Raw genomic sequence first — 19,836 nt, 5'->3', positions numbered from 1 at the left:
AAACCAAAATCTTTCAATGAGGGGTACAAATACACTGCTTTAGGGCTTTTCATCCTTTTCACTGTCTTTAAATATACTCTGAATTCCTCCTTGAAAGCCAATAACCGTGGAGGATTTTTGAAAAATTTACATTTGTGTATATACAATTTACAACTTTACAATTTACAAAGAAGCAACACATTGTTAATTATGAAATATACCCCTTTATCCTTAATTAATAGTCCAAACTTAACAAGTTCCCACGACAGTATCAGCCTAACAGGTATTCTTTGTTCAACGGTTACCAAATTGCACTGAACAAATAAGTGTTCAACCGTTTCTATCTCTACCTTGCATATTTGACATTAATTTGAATCCCCAACATTAAATCTTACTCTCAAACATTATTTTGTTGGCTATATATGATTCAGAATTCTAAAATGCACCTCTTTACATTAAGGATTATTGGGAAATGAAAGAAACTTTTTTACACACATCTTTCTTCTCATAATGATGAAAAATATAATTTCTCAATACCGGTCCTGGGAAACAATGCTGTACTAAACAGTCTATTAAGAATTTGTTAGAACATTTTCTGTCAACAAAACTTACATTTTCTACAATAAGTTCTTGTAGTTTATGTATTATCATTAAATATTTAAAATGTTCTCTTACTAATGTAAACATTGGTAATGGTATATTCTTGATAATACCTTTTAGAGGAGCAACTTGGATTGTATTTGCCACAAAAAGCATGACTTAGTATATTTCCAACATTGTCCATTACATATGTTAGCGACCATATGCCTTTCTGCCACCACTCATCAATAAACAAAACATTTCTGTTCACATACATCTGTTGATGTCACCAGATTGACATATTATGAGGGATTTAGCGTATTTAGTTTGTAGAACATATTGGACTAGTAAAAGTTCTTTGTAACCAAAAGAGAGCGATAAAGATCTACAAAAGAATAATGTGACCACACTGGTCATTTCCATAATCTGTGTTGTGAAATAAGAAATGGGCCATAGTTGTCTCTCTGACACTCAAAATAATGTAAAACCTTATTTTAAATAATTACTATATTTTTATCATTGCACTGCCAGCAAACGCATATTTATATCTAAAATACCAATTGTATAAATAAATGTCTATATAACTTGGAAATTCATAAATACTTTGTTTTTGCCATTCTTGTTTAACTCTTCTATACTATTTTGCAATTATTTAATTTCTTCCAACTGTGGCTGGCTTCCTATGATGACGCCTGCGCCGATTCACTGATCCGCAAACCATAAATGTTGCGTGATCGGCGTGCAGAGTTTATATAGATCAGCGACTTGCGCACGCACAGCAGCGCACAGGCGGGGCTCGACTCTCTCCGGCGCTGATCGTTCAGGACTGGCTTCTCGGCTGCTGGTTAACTGCCCGGAAACTTATCCAGACCTCGGATAAAACTATCTTGGATCCTTACGAAACAATCTACAGAAAATCTATGGGACTTTTTTCCATATGAAGTTTAACTTCGTTTGGATCTGAAAGTCTTGCTTTTTTTGTCGTCGCGAGGCTGCTGTAGTAAACTTTATAACGGACTTGCTTTTCCGCGTCACACACGTTGAAACGTTCATCGTGATCCAGAACTTCGTTAAAACTTTAGCGTATCCACGATTTTTTTTGTATAGTTTTAGTTTTTTAAACGTTTTAGATCACGGAAAAATGAAACGAATATAGCGGATCACTAAGCGAAGCTGATGAATAATTAAAAATGTGTTGACCTCATTTGAGATGTGTTTGTTCACTATACGGGTTCCTAGTAAACGTACACAGAGTTTATATCAACACATGACAGGGTCTTGCCTTGTTATTAAGTGGGTTAGTTGTTACAATGTTACCAAAAGGCCTATGACATATGACACAGAAATTGGCAGATTCGTGTTGTAACACTTAATGCGACTTTGTTTCTTTAATAACGTTACAAAGTTTCACTTAACGGCCTTATACAGGATTTCTACAATGCGCGATTCATCTTTGAATTTTAGTCTTCTTAACAGGACTTGTTCTCTGGTGGTGCTTCTTTGTTTCCTGCACATTTTTGTCACTGTGGTATATTACGTTAGAAACTCGGATTCAAGACAAACCTTCGTGCAAAACCAGCAAACGCCACAGATCCACAGAAAACTGACCGAGCAGAGGGTCTCCACAGAGGAGTCCACACCACCATCCGTCTCTAATGTCACAAAGACTGAGAAGAAGCTGGAAACATGTCCTGACGATCCACCTCGACTGGGTGAGAACATTGGAAGCTTGTTTAAAAAGATCAATGTCTGTCTTCGTAAACAAATCCTGCTGTAGATAATAGTTCCCCCAAATGTTAAACTCTGTTTTGAATATTGCAAGTTTTGATAATTCTCTTTTTTATACAATAAAAGTAAATGGGGACTTAACTTTTTTGTTAGTGGCACATTGTGTTTAAAGTGATAGTAACCCCTAAATGAAAATGTGAATACAACATTTTTTTTAAACCCCTTTTTTCTATAGCAAAACAAATGAATGGGAGCTGAGGCTACTTTCAGTGGCACACTGAATTACAATATTTTTGTGAATATTTAAGAATTGACACCTTATTTCTATCCAAACAATGGAGCTGGCAGTGTCCTTTAAACACTTTAAACGCACTTTAAAGAACTAGTAGCCCACCGAAAAAGGAAAAACGGTTGTGAGTCTTGAAGGTTTAGGCTACTAAAGCTGTCAAACCACCATTTTGTGTTGCAAAAGATCAAATGTCATGTGGGTTTGTAGTACCATGACTGTGAGTAAATGATGACCAACATTTCATTTTGGGGGGAAATGTTCGTTTCGCTTTGGTACAGCATTGCATTTGCAACACGTCAATTATGGGTTGGGTAAGGAACACACTAAAATGCAAAGATTATATGCATTGTAAGCTGCTTTGAATGCATGTAAATAAAACTTGCTCATTTTAATACGTCAACATTTTTCATCTTGAGCACGGCGTTGTGTTTCCGAAGAAAATCTGTCACTGTGTTTTCTCTAACCATATTCCAAAAACAAAGGCATGTTTTTGCAGCTGTGCATATTAACGTTTGCCCCTCTGTGTAACATTTGTTGTGAGTTTGGCTGATCTCTTGCATAAGTGCCTTGGTTGAATTCAATTTATCTGCTGTTGATGATTTATTGTTGACGTGTCCCAATCTTTAGACCCCTGTTTAGCAAATGGTCTTGAAGTGTTGCGTTACACACTTATTCCATCCCCCCATTATTCTCTTCTGTCAGTCGGTGTTGTAGTGCTGCTGCTGTTATAGTGTGATAATGTAATTGGATACAGACCTCTCAGGTGTGATGAATAATAATGAGAATGGGTAAACAGCTATATTTGAGGTTAAGTGCATTGTGAGGTTTTCCGTGGTGCACTGCACACAAAACTAAACAAACACGCACAGAATGCACATTGACATGTGAAAGTCATGTTATTCATTGACAATGTTGTTATTCATTTTGGGAACAAACACTGGGGAACCTAATGGGAGATGTTATTGCTCAGAAGTTCTTCCTTCAGGAGATTTGAGCTCTCAGTTGTTTCATTAAAAGTATCAACTTGGTCTCATAGTTTTATCCTAAAATAATTTAGGAGAAATAAAAAACGAAACAAATAAGTTTGTTGTAAAATACTAGTATGGAGCTTTAAAACGAGTGGAAGTTGTAGAGGTATAATAATCTGGATTTGGGTACATTTGTTGAGAAATGTTCAAATAATAATTTTCAATATTATTGACATTTGTTCAGACTTTGCAAATCTATGACATTGTTGAGATATCTTCTTCATTCAAATTTCATTGATGTCTAGAAGAATACAAAAAAAGATATCCAACAGAATTAATACACTGATGCTAAAAATCTCTAATACCGGTTAATGAGCCATTATGTCATTAAAACAGAGATACACAGAATGTATGTTTGTTGACGCTTATCTCCATTTAAAGTACATCCATTGTGTTTTTGTTGTCAATAGTGGGTCCGCTCCGGATTGAGTTTTCTGACCCGGTCACCTTGGATCTCGTGAGAAGTGAAAATCAAGTGTTGCAGCCGGGCGGGCGGTTTAAACCCAAAGACTGCATCGCCCAGCAGAAAGTGGCCATGATCATCCCCTTCAGAAACCGAGACGAGCACCTAAAGTTCTGGCTTTATTACCTGCACCCCATCCTACAGCGCCAGCAACTAGATTACGGCGTTTATGTCATCAATCAGGTTGGTATTTGCACTAGCGCAGTAAAACAGATTGTAGCAATCTTTGACCCTTTGAAGCTGTCACAAATGCCTGATCTGCCATTACACAGGTTCAACGGCCTCCGCTGCAGACTGATGTCTGTGAGTCATAGGTTGCAGTGTGGTTTGGTTGAGCATTTCATAGAAACAGCAGCTCACCCAAAATTGAAAGTTTGCGATAATTTACTCCCATGTCTTTTTTCGTATGGCTTACTCTTGTGAAACTGAAGCATTTTTGAAGAATATCCTGTCCAGTCTTTTCTATATCATGAAAGGATTTGATGACTACAGCTGGTCTAAAATGACAAAAAGCACTATAAATGTATCCTAAAAGTGCTCGACACAATTTGTCCATTGTATTTCGAGTCATAAACTTTAATGGTACACACTTGATGTTCGATTTTGTTCATGAAATGAGTCACTGTCGTCAACAGATTCACAGTAACTAAATATTGACTCTACTAAATATATGTTTTCGACTAGAGAAATTGAATAGACTGATAGAATGCAACTATAAACTCTGGCGTATCTTGTTTGTCTTTCACACCGTACCCAAAGATACACCTAGCTTTTGGGCAAATAGAAATGCTAATAGTGTGGCTTATGTTGGTCAAATGTAATGAATGGTTACCTTTCAAGCAAACAATAGTAATTGTTTACATTGCTTAGCTCTTTTGTTCTCTCAAATGTAAAGCTGCTGTGATGAGGTATGTTTGGACACTTTAGAAAAAGTTTGGGCAGCCTTTTCAAGACTTTAACATTAAATACGCTGACAAAACCTCTTCTAATATATTCAAGATTCCATCCTTGTTCCTGTAGCTCAGTTAGTAGAGAATTTAGTTGAATTCCCAGGAAACACGCATGCTGGTAAAATGCATTGCATGCGCTAAATGCAGTGAAAGTCACTTTGGATCAGTGGCGATCGGTGCCTTCTCTTTAGGGGAAGCACGAATAAAAAATATGTGTTCAGCGCATCATGTAACTGGCGAGTCGTGTCAAAATATGTGTTCGGCGCGTCAGGTGAACCTATGTGCATCGCTCATCATGTCAGAATACTTGCATGCTGCTGACGCGTCAAAAGGGTTTATGATAAAAGAGATTCTCATGTTTGCTAGATACTCCCTTAGTCTCATGTTTAATCAAATAGAAGTTTTAAGCGAGCGTCTTGCCAGCATCTTGTGAACATAAGCGTCTATTTTATCATAAACACTTTCGACGCAACTGCAGCAGGCATGTATTTTGACATGACACACCACACACATGACTGGCTAAATACATGTTTTGCCGAACTTCACATTACTGCTTGCCCTGAAGTGGTGTCACGGATCGCCACTGCTTTGGATAGAGGCATTCACCAAATGCATAGATTTAAAAATAACGTTGATGAATAAGAAATCCAGAGGATGCCACAAGCAGTCTGTAGAATCCCACTTCTAAACATGCATGTCTGCATCAAACAAATTTTAGCAAACTTTATTACAGGGAGTTATGATGAATACATACACTCTGTTTGATTGTATTATTTTCCTGTAACCATTCGACTCACTCAACAGGCTATATCAGTATATACCAATTGAAGTTGATTAATAATACAAGAATAGGGAACTCGATACACAAATTTTGGAAATTTTTGGTGTGAAGTGTTCTGCTGTATTTCCCTAGAACACAAACGTTTAATCTAATTTATTATTTACTGACCTCATTCACATTATCTTGTCACAGAATATCCACTGCAGTCTTCTGTAGCTTTCTGTTTTAAATGAAAAATCATTTTAGAAATTGTATGCATGAGCCACATTAACTGCAGTATTGTTATTTGTTTACAGCTTTTTGCCGGAGTTTCACCAGTAGGCTATATACAGTCACGCCACACAGCTCAAGCTGTTTTTATATTATTTCCTGCTTCAGAAAAATGCAGTTAGAAACCAGGTTACGTATAACATTACACAGTAGTTCCCCTGAATGTTGTAGAGAAAGCAGCTGCGAGTATGCTGTTGGACGTTCTCTTAGAAAACAACGAATCATTCTTTTTGACAATGTGGACGTTTTACTATAGTCATTCATTATCTTCCCATGACAAAGTCTGCAGTAATAGGTGAGACGGAGAGGCAGTTCTGTTCGATCTATTTCAGTGCTTTGTGAATCTTAAACAAAAGACAAGACTAATGTGTATCATTATGTGTGAGTTTGGATTAAAAACATCTTTGTGTGGTCATCGGGAGGCTCTTGAGGACCTGATTGTTTCTAAAGTGTTGCCTAATTGTTCTTTCTAATTTCTCTCCTGCTTTTTCTCTGTCACCCTCTTCTTTTCTTTGCACCTTGCATTTATTTTTTCATCCCTTTCATCCTACATTCCTTTCCCTCACCCTGTCCAAACCGAACCCCTTTTATGCACGTCAGAGGGCTTTGCTCTCGGGAAAAGGTGAGACGTCTGCTTGCTCTTTTTCTGGCCAATCATGGTCCACTTCGCTGGCTGCATCTGACGAATGGTAACGTTGGATTATCTTGTTTTGTCTGACATTTTCTTCTTTAGTTTTCGCACCTCTCTTCGTGTATTATTTTCCCATGGATGGCAACTCTTGTGCCAAAAATAGCTAGATTTCCTGTTGCAAAAGCACTATTGGAGTACATATCTAATCTAAACTTTTTATTTCATTTCCTTTATCTAAGTTTACTCTTGAATTGATTTATTGTTTATTTTGCATACTATTTGTGTATTTATTCTCAACAACGTGCTTCTGTTTCGGCCACATAAATCAACCCTATCTGAACAAGGAAGCTTTTCACATCTTTGTATTTTGATTCCTCAAGAGTCAAAATCTCTTCTTCGTTCTTTGGAATCCTCGGGCGAGACACAACAGTCTGATGATCAGATCTTGGCGTTGACATGTGAAACCAGCACATTATGTCTACTGAAAAGCTCGCTGGAGAACAAAATGATGTGGTTCTTTTAACCCCGCCGTGAGGCCACATCTTCCACGTCAATCGTGGATGTCCTCTACTCTGCTAGAACAAGGACACCTTAGTTTGTTGAGTTTTCCTGTGTAATGAAGCACTGTATGGCTACTGTCTGTGGGGCGTGCGAGGGGTTAACAGATTGCTCGGCCCCCCTGAGGTTCCGCTGTCATTAAATTTCATTGCACAAGCTCAAGTGCTGCAGTAATGCTATTTAGATTAGGGACAGGTGGGCCTCCCGACAGGAACAACGTCTATTAACCATGAGCCAAAGTCCCAGATCCAGCCATAAGATATGAATGACTGCTTGAGACGTGTCGCTTTGAAATGTGAGACTTTGTTTTCACAAAAATAATTCTTAAAGTCTTAAAAAAACTTTTAACTTTAGTTTTCACAAAAATATTTAATACTACAGTAAAATTAATATTTCTTATGGAAACACTGTGTAAGGCGCTTTAAGAATTGTTTGAGTGGATTGCCATGTATTTCTCATTATTTTAGTTGCGTCCCAAATCGCGCACTATTCTATGCCATTTTGATCAAATAAAATATTTATTTAAAAAAAAACTACATTAAAGTTACAAGTTGATTTTTATTCACACGCATTGTGAACAGGCCTTAACTGTAAAAATGTTTGTAATTCAGAAACTTTGAGGGTTAAACCCTTTGCATTTATTTTCTTTGCAATCATAAAATGCAGAATTTGCAGTTGAGTATCGTCTACTGACCTTTTATTCAAGTTCTCCTCTCTTATTGGCAGGATGGTGATGGGATGTTCAACCGTGCCAAACTCCTCAACATTGGTTTCAAGGAGGCCATGAAAGAGTATGACTATGACTGTTTTGTCTTCAGTGATGTTGACCTTATTCCCATGGATGACCGTAACATATACAAGTGCTTCAATCAACCCAGGCATCTGTCTGTGTCGATGGACAAGTTCAGCTTCAGGTATTTTATAAAATGTTTTACTGGTGTCTTGTCTAATGATTAAATTACATTGTTTATGATAAACATTATTGCGTTTTTTATATGTTCTAAAAAACAAACATTTTGTTATACCTAAGTGTAAAAATATTGACAGTGCATTGTGAAGTAAAATATTATAAAGATAAAAATATTTTTTATATAAAATATATTCATATTATTATGGTAATATCTGATTAAGACTGAAATATTTTAGGTTTAATTGAATTTATATAGTCCAAAATTGCCTACAAAGGTTTTAGATTTTTAGTAATTATTAGTCATTTATTCAATGTGAAGGCTGCAATGTGTAATTTCTTCTGGTTAAAATAAACAAAAATAAGCGATCAGTAAACTTGAGGGGGTGGTTTCCCAGACAGGGATTATTTTAAACCAGGACTAAATCTTCGTAAAATTAGGATTTAAGTAGTTTCTACAAACATACCTAACAAAAAAACAAGATTTTACTCAATCCTGTTGTCATCCAAGATGTTTATGTATTTTTTTCTTTAGTCCAAAAGAAATTAAAATGTTTGATGAAAACATTCCAGGATTATTCTCCATATAGTGGACTTCAATGGACTCCAAACAGTTGAAGATCAAAATTACAGTTTCAGTGCAGCTTTAAACGATACCAGACGATAAATAAGGATTTTATCTAGCGAAACGATCAAACATTTAAAAAAGAAAATCAAATGTATATGCTTTATAAACACAAATGCTTGCCTTGCTCTGTTCTGCAAAGCATGCTCACGACTTCACGTAATTACGTTAAGTGGAAGAACCGAGTCCGTGATAACAAGTTGAACGTGCTAATACTAAGGCAAACGACGTTTACAAAATGTATTACGTGAAATCGTGAGCGCGCTTTGTAGAACAAAATATGGCAAGCATTTGTGTTTATGAAGTATATGCAGTCTTTTTTTTTTTTTAAATGACCCTAGATAAGACCCTTATTCATTGTCTGGTATCGTTTAAAGCCCTTTGAACCTGCATTCAAACTGTAGTTTTGATCTTCAACTGTTTGGAGTCCATTGAAGTCCATTATAAGGAGAATAATCCTGGAATGTTTTCATCAAAACCTTAATTTCTTTTCGACTAAAGAAAAAAACGCATAAACATCTTTGATGACGACAGGGGTGAGTAAATTATCATGAAATGTATGCAGAAAGTGAACAACTCCTTTAAGCCTTGTCTGGGAAACGGCCCCATAATGGTGGTTTATAAATTGAGCTTTCAGGTACGATTTAGAGAGATGTGCACGTTAGATGTACATTTATTTATTTAACAACATAAAATTAAACTTTACTTTATGCCTTGTTGTAATTTAAATTCAAACAGATGTGGTCATTGAGGCAAAAGTTACGGATTGCATCATATAATGTCTATTAGTCAGCCATTTGTAGCCCCCCCCAAAAATTAACTGCAGTGCTTTCAATATTGACAATATTTTTATATTTCTATATATGTCCCTGTAATAAGAATGTAAGTCGATTGGAAAGAAGTGCACTAACCGATGAGTTATTACAGTAGTTAGTATTACATGGGAATATTCTAGTGACATCACACATGTGTCAGATTAGAGCCCTTTGAAACCTCAGTGGTCTGGAGCAAAACTGTAGCTTGTAAGACATCAAGCCTCCAGCACATGCTTCAAATGTAATGCAAGCATGATGCATGTTTGATTTTGTATTTACAGTGTGTAATGAGGAAATGACATATGATAAAGTTATGGTTGGAAAGCACCACACACTGAAGCAGTTGCGTTGTTCTTTTGTAACATTTGTTGGTAGGTCTTTTAAAAGACCGTAACAATATTCAGCGCTGTTAGCGTGACATGTTGTAGCTGAGCGGCTGGTTTTTCCCAGAAAACTTTGAAAACATCTGGAAGTCATTTTGTAATTTCACTGTGCGGATGAAAGTCTAGGAAAACCAGAACCTACTGCAGAAAACTCTGTTTACTCATTAACTTCTAACAGACACAGCATTTGTTTACAGGTGGTTATGTAAAAACTAATCTTAAGGAAAAGGGAACAATATGTGAATCATGGTCAAGTATGTAAAATCTATGGGAAATGTATGAGACAGGTCTTTTGTTGCGAGTATGCAAGGAGTCTGATTTTTGCATGCCGTTTTGCCTCGTCGTCCTCTTGGGGCTTGAATTCAACATATGTTGTTTTCTTCTAACACTGCTTGTTTGCATAATCTGAATGTACATCCACGTCGTAACGTTTAAAAATACCCATCTCGATATTTCACCCAAACATACAAAATGCAGGTCCTTTCTCATGATTTCATAGACATCTGCACATCTCACACTCAAACTTTGTAGGAGATGTTTATACGTTCACAATCACCCCCCTGCCAATTCTCATCACAGAAACGCAGCCGTTTCCCCGCGGAGAAACATTGAGCTGTATTTGCTTCAGCACCGACTATAGCAACCATCTCACAACGCACAACAGTACCCCTGGGTCTTGAATCTCTCTCTCTGTCCTTGACAGGTTACCGTACACGCAGTACTTCGGTGGTGTGTCGTCTCTCAGCAAAGGCCAGTATCTTAAGATCAACGGTTTTCCGAACAACTATTGGGGCTGGGGAGGAGAAGATGACGACATTTTTAACAGGTTTAAACCCTTTTTAGCTTCAAGTCGAGGAAAACTGGCCCAATAAGCCGGAAATGTTAATTCTGCTTAGGGACCTGTATACAAGAGTCACACTTCCTGTTGTTGTGTGCATAGCATTGCACAATGAGAAGCATTATACACAGCTTTGTACTACATGCTTATAGGGATAGGTAACATTCAGATAAAGTCCCTCTATTCACCTTCATGAGATTTAAAATCTGTGTATGACTCTTTCTTCTGTAAGAAGGATATGTATGTATATATTAATAATGTGGCTCTGTGTTGTTTGGTTAACCAACGTTCTTCCAAATATCTTCTGTTGTGTTCAACAGAAGAAAGTCATACAGGTTTAGGATGACATGAGGGTGAGTAAAGGATGGCAGAATGTTCATGTTCTGGTGAAGTATCCATTTGAAATTATTACTAAAGTGGCCAGCACAATTTCCGGTTTCACAAACAGTGTTTGTTTTCCTATCTGGGTTTGTGTTCCTAACGGCAGAGTGATAAAAAGCATTCTGTCACCAGTAGAGAGGCCAGATAAACCTTATCATTTGCACAAACAGAAGAAGTCTATGGTGGTAACCTAATGCCTGTTTTAATGCATGTTGTTTCGCCAATGTGCAATATTGAAAGAAAACGTTGTTCTTTGTATCTTGTTTTACATGTTTCACTTCTAATTCTAGTTTTATCTTTGGCCCGAAAGTGAATCTGTATGCACCAAAGCTTTGTATGCGCACATGTTAAAGGGATGGGTTACCTAAAAATATTCAATTCTATCATCATTTATTCACCCTCATAGCATTCAAAACCTGTATATGATCAAAACCTGTTTCTTCTGTAAAAAGCAAATGTAGAGATTAAGACATGCCCTGAGGGCTTTGTTTCTGTACATTGGTGGTCAGTGGGGGTCAATGTTGTTTGGTTGCCAACGTTTTTTAAAACATTTTGTGTTTTGCGGAAGAAAGAAAATCAAACTGGCTTGAAATGACATTAGGGTTTTATGTGTGAACTATCCCTTTAAGACATCACTGTGTGTATTTATTAGTGACGCTTGGTACAGAAAGCATAGGGTGAGGGATTTGAACAGACCCTATTTATGATTCACTTAATTTAAAGGCACGTGCCACACGCAATATGAACAATATGAGATCTGCTTGTGAAGAAGGGTACAGTGCTTCCCTTTTAGTAATAACACCACCTGCATTGTACTGTACAGGAAAAAGCACATCCTGCTGAGCATGTGACCTTTAAACTAGATTTGTCATTTGTGTTTGCTTAACGTATGTACATTGGATCTGATATTAACTCCGTTTTAACAGGCTCAGCTCTAAAGGGATGTCCATATCAAGACCCGACAGCATGATTGGCAGGTGTAGAATGATCCGTCATGAGAGAGACAAAAAAAACGACCCCAATCCTCAGAGGTACAGTCAGAGCTTTTGGTCCAATCCTTCAGAGCTTTTAGTAAATGTGTAAGCGCTCTGATAATCTCAAAGGGCAAGTTGCATCACAGTTTCCACTTTGCAGCCATGTAATTTTGTGATTTATAGAAAGACAGAACTTTTCGAGATATGCCAAATCTGTGTAAATTTATTTTTGTTCTGATGAACAGAAACTCATATTTTATAGAATGATTGTAACAAAACAGTTCTTGGCCACGATTGACTACCATAGTAGGAAGAATTACAGTGGTAGTCAAAAGTGTCCCAGAAATGTTTGCTTTGCATTCTTCAGAAAATCTTTTGTGTTCAACAGTACATTTATAAATCAATTTTGGTAGTCAATGGTGGCAGAAAACTGTTTGGTACAAGAAATATATACAGATTTGGAATAACTGCAGGGTGAGTAAATGTAGACCGTTCTTTAAACAAGAAACGTATTTTTGTACGATTTAATAGGTTGTATGTAGCCCCACTGGTAATGTTTTTTTTTTTCTGTCGCAGGTTTGACCGGATATCTCACACAAGGGACACAATGGCCAAAGACGGAATCAATTCATTAACATATGAAGTTGTTAAAGTGGAAAAGGACCAGCTGTTCACCAAAATCACAGTGGATGTTGGGAAACTGTGATTTCTATATTTAGACCCAACACTGCGTTAAGCAGCAACACTGGCTGTAGAAAACCAAATGTGCCTTCTCAGAGATGAGTTTCAAAGTGGATTCTATATTTCTTATCAAGACTTCAGTGCTTTGAATTGTTTTGCCATCTTTGCACATGTGATGCTGAAAACAACGATCTAAACCTTTGTACCCAGAGACTAAAATAATGTTCAGCAGAAAAATAGCGACTTTAAGGTTTAACTGATGGATCGAACTTGTTCATACACTTCTGTTGAAAGAAAAGACCTCTTGAGCCACTTGATTTCAGCGGGTCATCAAAGTGATGAAGAAGTTCCCGTTTCGGGACATGTGAAGATTGTGAGATGCTGTGTGTGTGAAATTCTTTGTTGTTCTGAAATCATGCTATGTGAGAATATTTTATAAATTGAGTCTGTTGATCTGAAAGGTAAGCAATGCAATAAAACTTCGAGCTGTGGATGGTCTATAGGCATGTACTCGCATACCAACTGGCATTAAGATATGTTATTTTATATTATAGATTTTTCTCCATTGCTGTACCAAGTATGTGTTACTTGCGGAGCCTTTTTAAATGACATCTGTCTTGTTAGAGATGAGATGTCTGAATGTACTGGCTTTGGGTTTATCTTCTTCCGGGTGCTTGATGCATAATGGGTCAATAATCGTCTCTGCTGGAGCACTGGAGTGGCAGCCATATGATCTTAAATAAGTCGATTTTTCTCTTCTGTTTATGTTCTTAATATTGAGGTGTTATAATTGGGTTTTTGGAGGGATATCAAATCAATGTTTTTGATTTCAGTCCTTTATTGCACAATGAAACCTCCAGAGGTTGCATAAGGGCACAAATATATTCAAGCAGTCTACTGTACTGACGAAATGAAGCCATTGATGACTTTGGGGGCCTTCGTTGATCATGTTTTTTTCCCTTTCATGTATAATGTTTGTTTCTCAAATCTGAAACCAAAATGGCGTGAAGCAAGCATATCTCAGCTGTTTGCTTGTGCGCTTTTCGAGTGCTGCTCAACCGTTCACAACGTACTGAATGTTTTAAGTCGAACAGCCAAATGTGAGGGATTTTTTCCCTCCATGCCGACCACCCCAAAAGGCCCATAGATTTTCTTTCCATCTTAAGCTCTCTCATGCCTTATAAAAACTCTTGCACTAGGAAAGAAAACGACCTGTCCACACGGCGCAACCTTGCAAACAGAAGAGATTAGCAGCTCAAGTCAAAGCAAAATGCTTAGACAAGTAGTCTTTGGCCTTTACTGCTCTTTTCTTGTAGTTCATTTAAAGCGATGTTTAAATCACTTTGGACAATGGTCTTTGTTTAAGAGCCAGCACATAACTATGTTCTTTTAGTTAATTCTTTAATAAATGTAGCAGTCTTTACAACAACCCTTTAGTTGACCATTGTTCTTCTGCATTTATGTCTTTACGGTCTCTTTCGTCTTCTGTTTAATTTTGAAGCTTTTGTTCCTCTTACCTAAGTGTAATGTGATGAACCCAATCAGAATTAAATTGTGTTTGATTTGCTTTGGCTCTTAACTGTGTTGTGAAACATTAGATATAGACTGAACCTGAAGACCTGGTCAGGTCATTGTAATTTTCCATGCACACAAACTAAGTTAACCCTTACCTAACCACGGGATTTGACCTTCATTTTGAATTCCTATTTGTAGTTAATAGATCGTTTCTTATCTTACGTAAACATAAAGTTTAATCTGTACTTTCTGCCCTTGAATTAGATCACGTATCTTTTGTCATATGTGAACGTGGTCATGTCATTTGCTGCTGCTGACGTTAATGTTTACCCTGTGAAGGGACGTCGTACCAGGATTATTGGCAGAAGGTGGAATGTAGCAGGGCAGGACGAGAGCCGTGAGGGAAAGGCACGAGGTCTTCCCGCCCTGCTCGTCAAACCATGGGATGCCGTTCCTGTTTAAATGATGCAAATGAATTATCACGTTATAAGAAGGGAGTGTATATAAGAACGTAGTCTGTTAAGACTAGATATCGTGAATTAACATCCTTATTAAAATCAGATTTGAAGGTTGGGCTCCGTGCAGAGGAGCTTGTACACTCTTATAAAGTTAGGAATATGTTTTTGACATCATTGCTGTTCTTAGACAAACAAATATTGAGTGAACAAGCTTTACAAAACTGCTGCTTCCTAATGAAACTCCTGGTTGACCACAGCACGAGACTGGAGTAATGGTACAGGTTTTTACCACCATCATTTTATCTTCCTTCTATAGTGACTAGAATGTCAAGCATCTCATTACACTCGAGAAAAATAACGCCGTCCCTGTTCGTTTCATATGTATTTGCTTGGTTTAAGCTGATTTCTGGATATGCTTATATAGAACATCATTTCTATGAAAAACACCACACTTCTCCATAGAGGCACAGGTTAGGTGTGGTTGTATGTTGATAGATCTACATGAAAGCTTTTGTGAAAAGGAAAAGTAAAGTTATACCATGGTGAATTCACCCAATGTTTGAATGCATGACACTGATGATAAGTAGCTCAAACATTGGTGTGTATAGATGACTTCCATTGGCTTTTCAAAAAAATTATCAGTATTTGAAAAAGGCAGACTGTTTAATCCTAAAACATTTCTGGAAATGTCATGTTCTTTGTATATTTGGAACACAAAGGAAGAATTGATATATTTATATAGCGGTAGTATTATATATGACTGTGTTTTTGTGTCAATACAATGGAATACAATCTGGGGCCAACGTTGTTAGGTTACAAACATTCTTTAAAATATATTATTTTGTTTCATGCAAAGAAAGTCATGTTTGCAATGACATGACCGTGCGTAAATTATTTTCATTTTTGGATGAACTCTCCCTTTAATAAGATAGAACATGTATATAAGAAATGTTAATTCACTTGGAGTAGTTCACTTTAAAATGAAAATTTCCAAATTTTTTCATAAGTCTTTATTTCTTCTGTCAAAAACAAATTAAGGCTTACGAGGAAACCTTTCCAGGGGTCACCTCCATATAATGCACCAGCCGATAAATAAAGGTCAACGATTAGTCATTTTCAAAGAAAAAATACCTTTTAAACATAAATATATGGCTTGGACTGCCTCAAGGTTCCTCCATGTTGCGTGTCCACGACTACGTAATCACGTTGGTAAGGTCACACGCAAGCGGAAGTTTCGGAGTATTTCTCAAAATCTTCTTTTGTTTCCAAATATACAGATGATGAACATGACATTTCCAGAATTGAATTATCATGAAATATTAATTTTAAAGTGAACTATTCCTTTAATGTTATACAATCTGTAGACTGGTGTCTATAGTTTCACCATAAATTGTGACAGACAGATTCATAACATCAAGTAAAAAGTACTTGGACCCTGCATTTTGTATTGTTTTTTCTTTTAAAGCCATAGTTTAAAATGTAAGAATCAAGTTCATGTCATATAATATACTCTAGCTGGCAATGTGTTAACTTGTTCTACTGTATAAATGCTGATGTAAACAGACTGTGAGCAAGAATTTCTTTTTCCTGCGACCTTGAATCCCTGTTGCAGGAAACACAAACCCACCTTGCTGTCATATCTTAAAATACAGAGGCCTCTATGAAATCTGGTTGAGACATTTTCCAAATAACATTTAATGATTTGAGCCAGAAAAAATCTGTCAGGATATATAAAATTCATATTTTTAATTGTACTTTAAAGTAATAAGTACAGTTTACTTGTATTTCCTAACCCAAACCTGGCCTTCTTTTAAGTTTAATTTTAAGCATACTTTAAGTGTAAAAGTATAAACCTTGCACGGTTTACAATTTCCTTTTTCTGAGGCGTGCTTTGGAACAGGCTAAAATTCTTCTTATTTTAAAAAGATTATTACTTTTATATTTATTTGAGTTAGAAAGAAACCTATAAGCTCCTCGCATGGGTTCTATGTGACCTTAATTGGCCTGATAAATCCGACTAGTGACAATGCAAACATTGTTTAATGTATATTGGATTTTTTCCAACTTCAAAGGCACCTTTAACTACAGTACAAATAAAGCACATAAAGTCACAGTGGATATAATAATATTGAGTCTTTGGGGTTAAAGGTTTTCTGAGTATTGTTGTATTCCTTCCATTAAACGATGAAATGTTGAAAAGAAGAAAACCCTTGCTTTCGCTGAACTATGTGCTTGGGATTTCCTGTTCAATAGAAGTTTGCATAGGTTCATAACTTCTCTTAAAATTCTTCTTTCTCTTAAAACAGATGCGCTTGATGTTACGGTCAACATTAAAACGGAACCAATTTAAATAAATAGTTTAGTGGTGCAGTTTATTTTGAGAATAAACATTTGCCTTAATGATCTTACATGCATGTGATTCTTACCACGTCCTTTTCAGATGTGGCTTTCACCTTTGGTTTTACTATCGAAGCCCTCTGATTGTTTACCCATCCTTTAAACCTGTCACATACTGAGCCATTTTCATATTCCAAACAATTATGTGCATTTTACATCACTTTATTTGCGAACACGTCTGTGTTTACCCGAAAATGAGAAGTATCTAACATAAAAATATAGCAGAGTAAGTGAGTGGTAACCGCAGCCATTTTCATAGGAGGGTCATAGTATTCTCACTGCACCAATCAAAGCTCTGGAGCGGAAAGACTGCAGCTGCTGTTACAGGAAGTCTACCACCTACTTAGAGAACAGGAAGGATAAAACCCAAACCAATACTGCAATCTCGTAGATAAACTCTGTTGAAACTTAGGAGATATGTAAACTTGTATATTGTACAGGAAAAAAAATTATGATTGATCTTTAGGACTGGTTCAGTATGGCTCAGTTTATGGCTCAAACTAGTAACTTTGTATTATCACCTGTTGTACTATTGCTCTTTGTATGATATATCGCTTATTGCTCCCCGAACTCTTTGTAAATCGCTTTGGATAAAAGCGTCTGCTAAATGACTAAATGTAAATGTAAATGTTAAGAGTGCATTAATGGAAGTCTTGGATCAGATGTATCTTCAAAAGAAAAAACAATAATTAAAATAATGCCAATAAAATTATTTTTTAAATATATATACAGAATATTTATATCCTCTTCAAGTGAGATTTTTATCCTTTTTTAACCCCTTGAAAATAGAAACTGGTTTGAACCAGTTAAATAGAGCAAATAGAGACCTTTGAGGAAGTGGCATAAAAATAGAATTTCTTAGAAATCCCTGATGCTGGTTTCGTTTCTAAGACTACATTTCCTTTTGTGAACTACCCATAACATCATCATACACTCAACATTCCGTGGTAAATCTAACAAAACATATTCAAAATAATTGATAATATTATACTTTGCATCTATTCATTTTCATTATATTCAAGAAATGTACTTTCATCTTACGGACCATATTGAAAGCAGACCCGAATATAAATTCAGTAAATTTAGTTGTCAGTTACTGGCAAACGCTCGGTAAGCTGGTAAAATTTCCTGGCAGACCAGCCGAGGCCGCTTTGCTCAGAGTGTGTTTTTTCCAGAATGGAAAAGAAACCAAAACGTCTGGTCCGTTGTCAGATAAGTCAGTTGTTTCTCCTTCAACATTGAATGACACAACCACAGGCTCCAGGTGATAATATGCCACCGTACTGAAATAAGAACTCTAGGGTTTGTGATTACTGTTATCAAGCAAACACTCCACATCAGCCCGTGTTTCCCATGGACACGTTTACTTCTCCAGTGTTTGGCAAAGTTGTAAAATTAGAGGCCAGACACACGATGATCCAGCCAACCATATAAGACTAATGAGAAGCAGAGATGCATCCAGCTTGTTGAGAAACATCTGCTTGTGTTTTGGGGAGCTTTATGGATGAACGTGGAAGACTCTGGCAAGCAGGGAGGCGAGGAGGATGACAAGAAGAAAGATCTGTGTGTAGAAGGACCGAGCATAGAATATGGCTATAACAGAGGCCTGACAGCTGCAGGTCTGTGCAGGCAAACGTCCAGGACTAGTAAAGAACATGACATCAGCTCAGGAGAGCAGAGAGAGGATGTTGAGACAGTGACAACAGTCTTCTGGCTTTAACAGACGTTATTGAGAAACACACGCTGTGATGAATTCCTAACAGCAGTTTTGCACCCTTGGAGGAATTGGAGGCTATTTGAAAGGTTGTCACTTCATGTTTGACCCTTCCATTACTTGGAATAATCATTCTGATGCATTCAAGGAGTCACATTTTTACTATAAGAAGTCAGATCGCATGCAATTTTAAAACCATTGGTTGGCCTTAATGGTTTTCATGTGGCAATATTTGAGGTTTCAATATTTCAATAATAAATTCACTCCAAAAATTATGACATCATTTTTACCCTTATGTCGTGAAAAACCCGTAGATGAAACACAAAAGAAGATATTTTGAGAAATGTCTCAGGGGTCTTGAACCCATATGGAAGTAAGTGGCTCCCAATGTTGTTTGGTAACCAACATCTTTCTGTTTTGCAAAAGAAAGAAAGTCATTGATTTGAAATGACACGAGGATGAGTAAATGATAAAATAATGTTCATTTTGGGGTGAATTATCCCTTTAACAGTATGACATTTGCTGGAAAACATTTCAATAGAAAACAAAGTTGTGCCAGCATCTTTCCAGGACATGGGTTCGATTCTCAGTGAACACAAAAACTGATAACCTTGAATGCACTTTAAGTCACTTTTAACAGATAAAGTCGCCTAAGATGAACGCATTGATGAATGAATGCTTATGAATGTTTTCATATGGTGGTTTCATTAAGAAGATAATGACGAAGTGGGCCAATATTCAGAACACGACAGTGCATCTAATTTATATATTACAGACAGGAATGAAGCCGTTGTATCCACTAAGACAACAGAGTCATCAGTGTCAAGCCTGTGTTTGTTATTAAAGCTTTAGCAGAGTTTTCTCAGCTTGTGCGACAGCGGCCCACTAAGAC

General features: G+C 36.8%; 1 protein-coding gene across 1 annotated transcript; it reads left to right on the top strand.

Annotated features, from left to right (window-relative positions):
* Positions 1-1,307: 1,307 nt before the first annotated feature.
* b4galt1l (DP-Gal:betaGlcNAc beta 1,4- galactosyltransferase, polypeptide 1, like) lies at positions 1,308-14,426 on the top strand. The gene is made up of 6 exons (XM_079479174.1): positions 1,308-2,270; positions 4,014-4,249; positions 7,983-8,170; positions 10,690-10,812; positions 12,132-12,236; positions 12,756-14,426. The coding sequence occupies exons 1-6, from the start codon at positions 1,931-1,933 to the stop codon at positions 12,883-12,885; spliced, it is 1,122 nt and encodes a 373-aa protein (XP_079335300.1). The 5' UTR covers positions 1,308-1,930; the 3' UTR covers positions 12,886-14,426.
* The last annotated feature ends 5,410 nt before the right edge of the window (positions 14,427-19,836 follow it).

Source organism: Barbatula barbatula (assembly GCF_947034865.1).
Source record: "Barbatula barbatula genome assembly, chromosome: 18".
NCBI lineage: Eukaryota > Metazoa > Chordata > Actinopteri > Cypriniformes > Nemacheilidae > Barbatula > Barbatula barbatula.
The sequence above is the reverse complement of the archived record's forward strand: the minus strand, read 5'-3'. Positions and strand labels throughout refer to the sequence as shown.

Excerpts from the sequence above, each read along its gene's own strand:
- b4galt1l (XM_079479174.1), top strand. The coding sequence starts at position 1,931 with ATGCGACTTTGTTTCTTTAATAACGTTACAAAGTTTCACTTAACGGCC. Across the intron at positions 2,271-4,013 it reads TGACGATCCACCTCGACTGG|TGGGTCCGCTCCGGATTGAG; the intron begins GTGAGAACATTG and ends TGTTGTCAATAG. Across the intron at positions 8,171-10,689 it reads ATGGACAAGTTCAGCTTCAG|GTTACCGTACACGCAGTACT; the intron begins GTATTTTATAAA and ends TGTCCTTGACAG.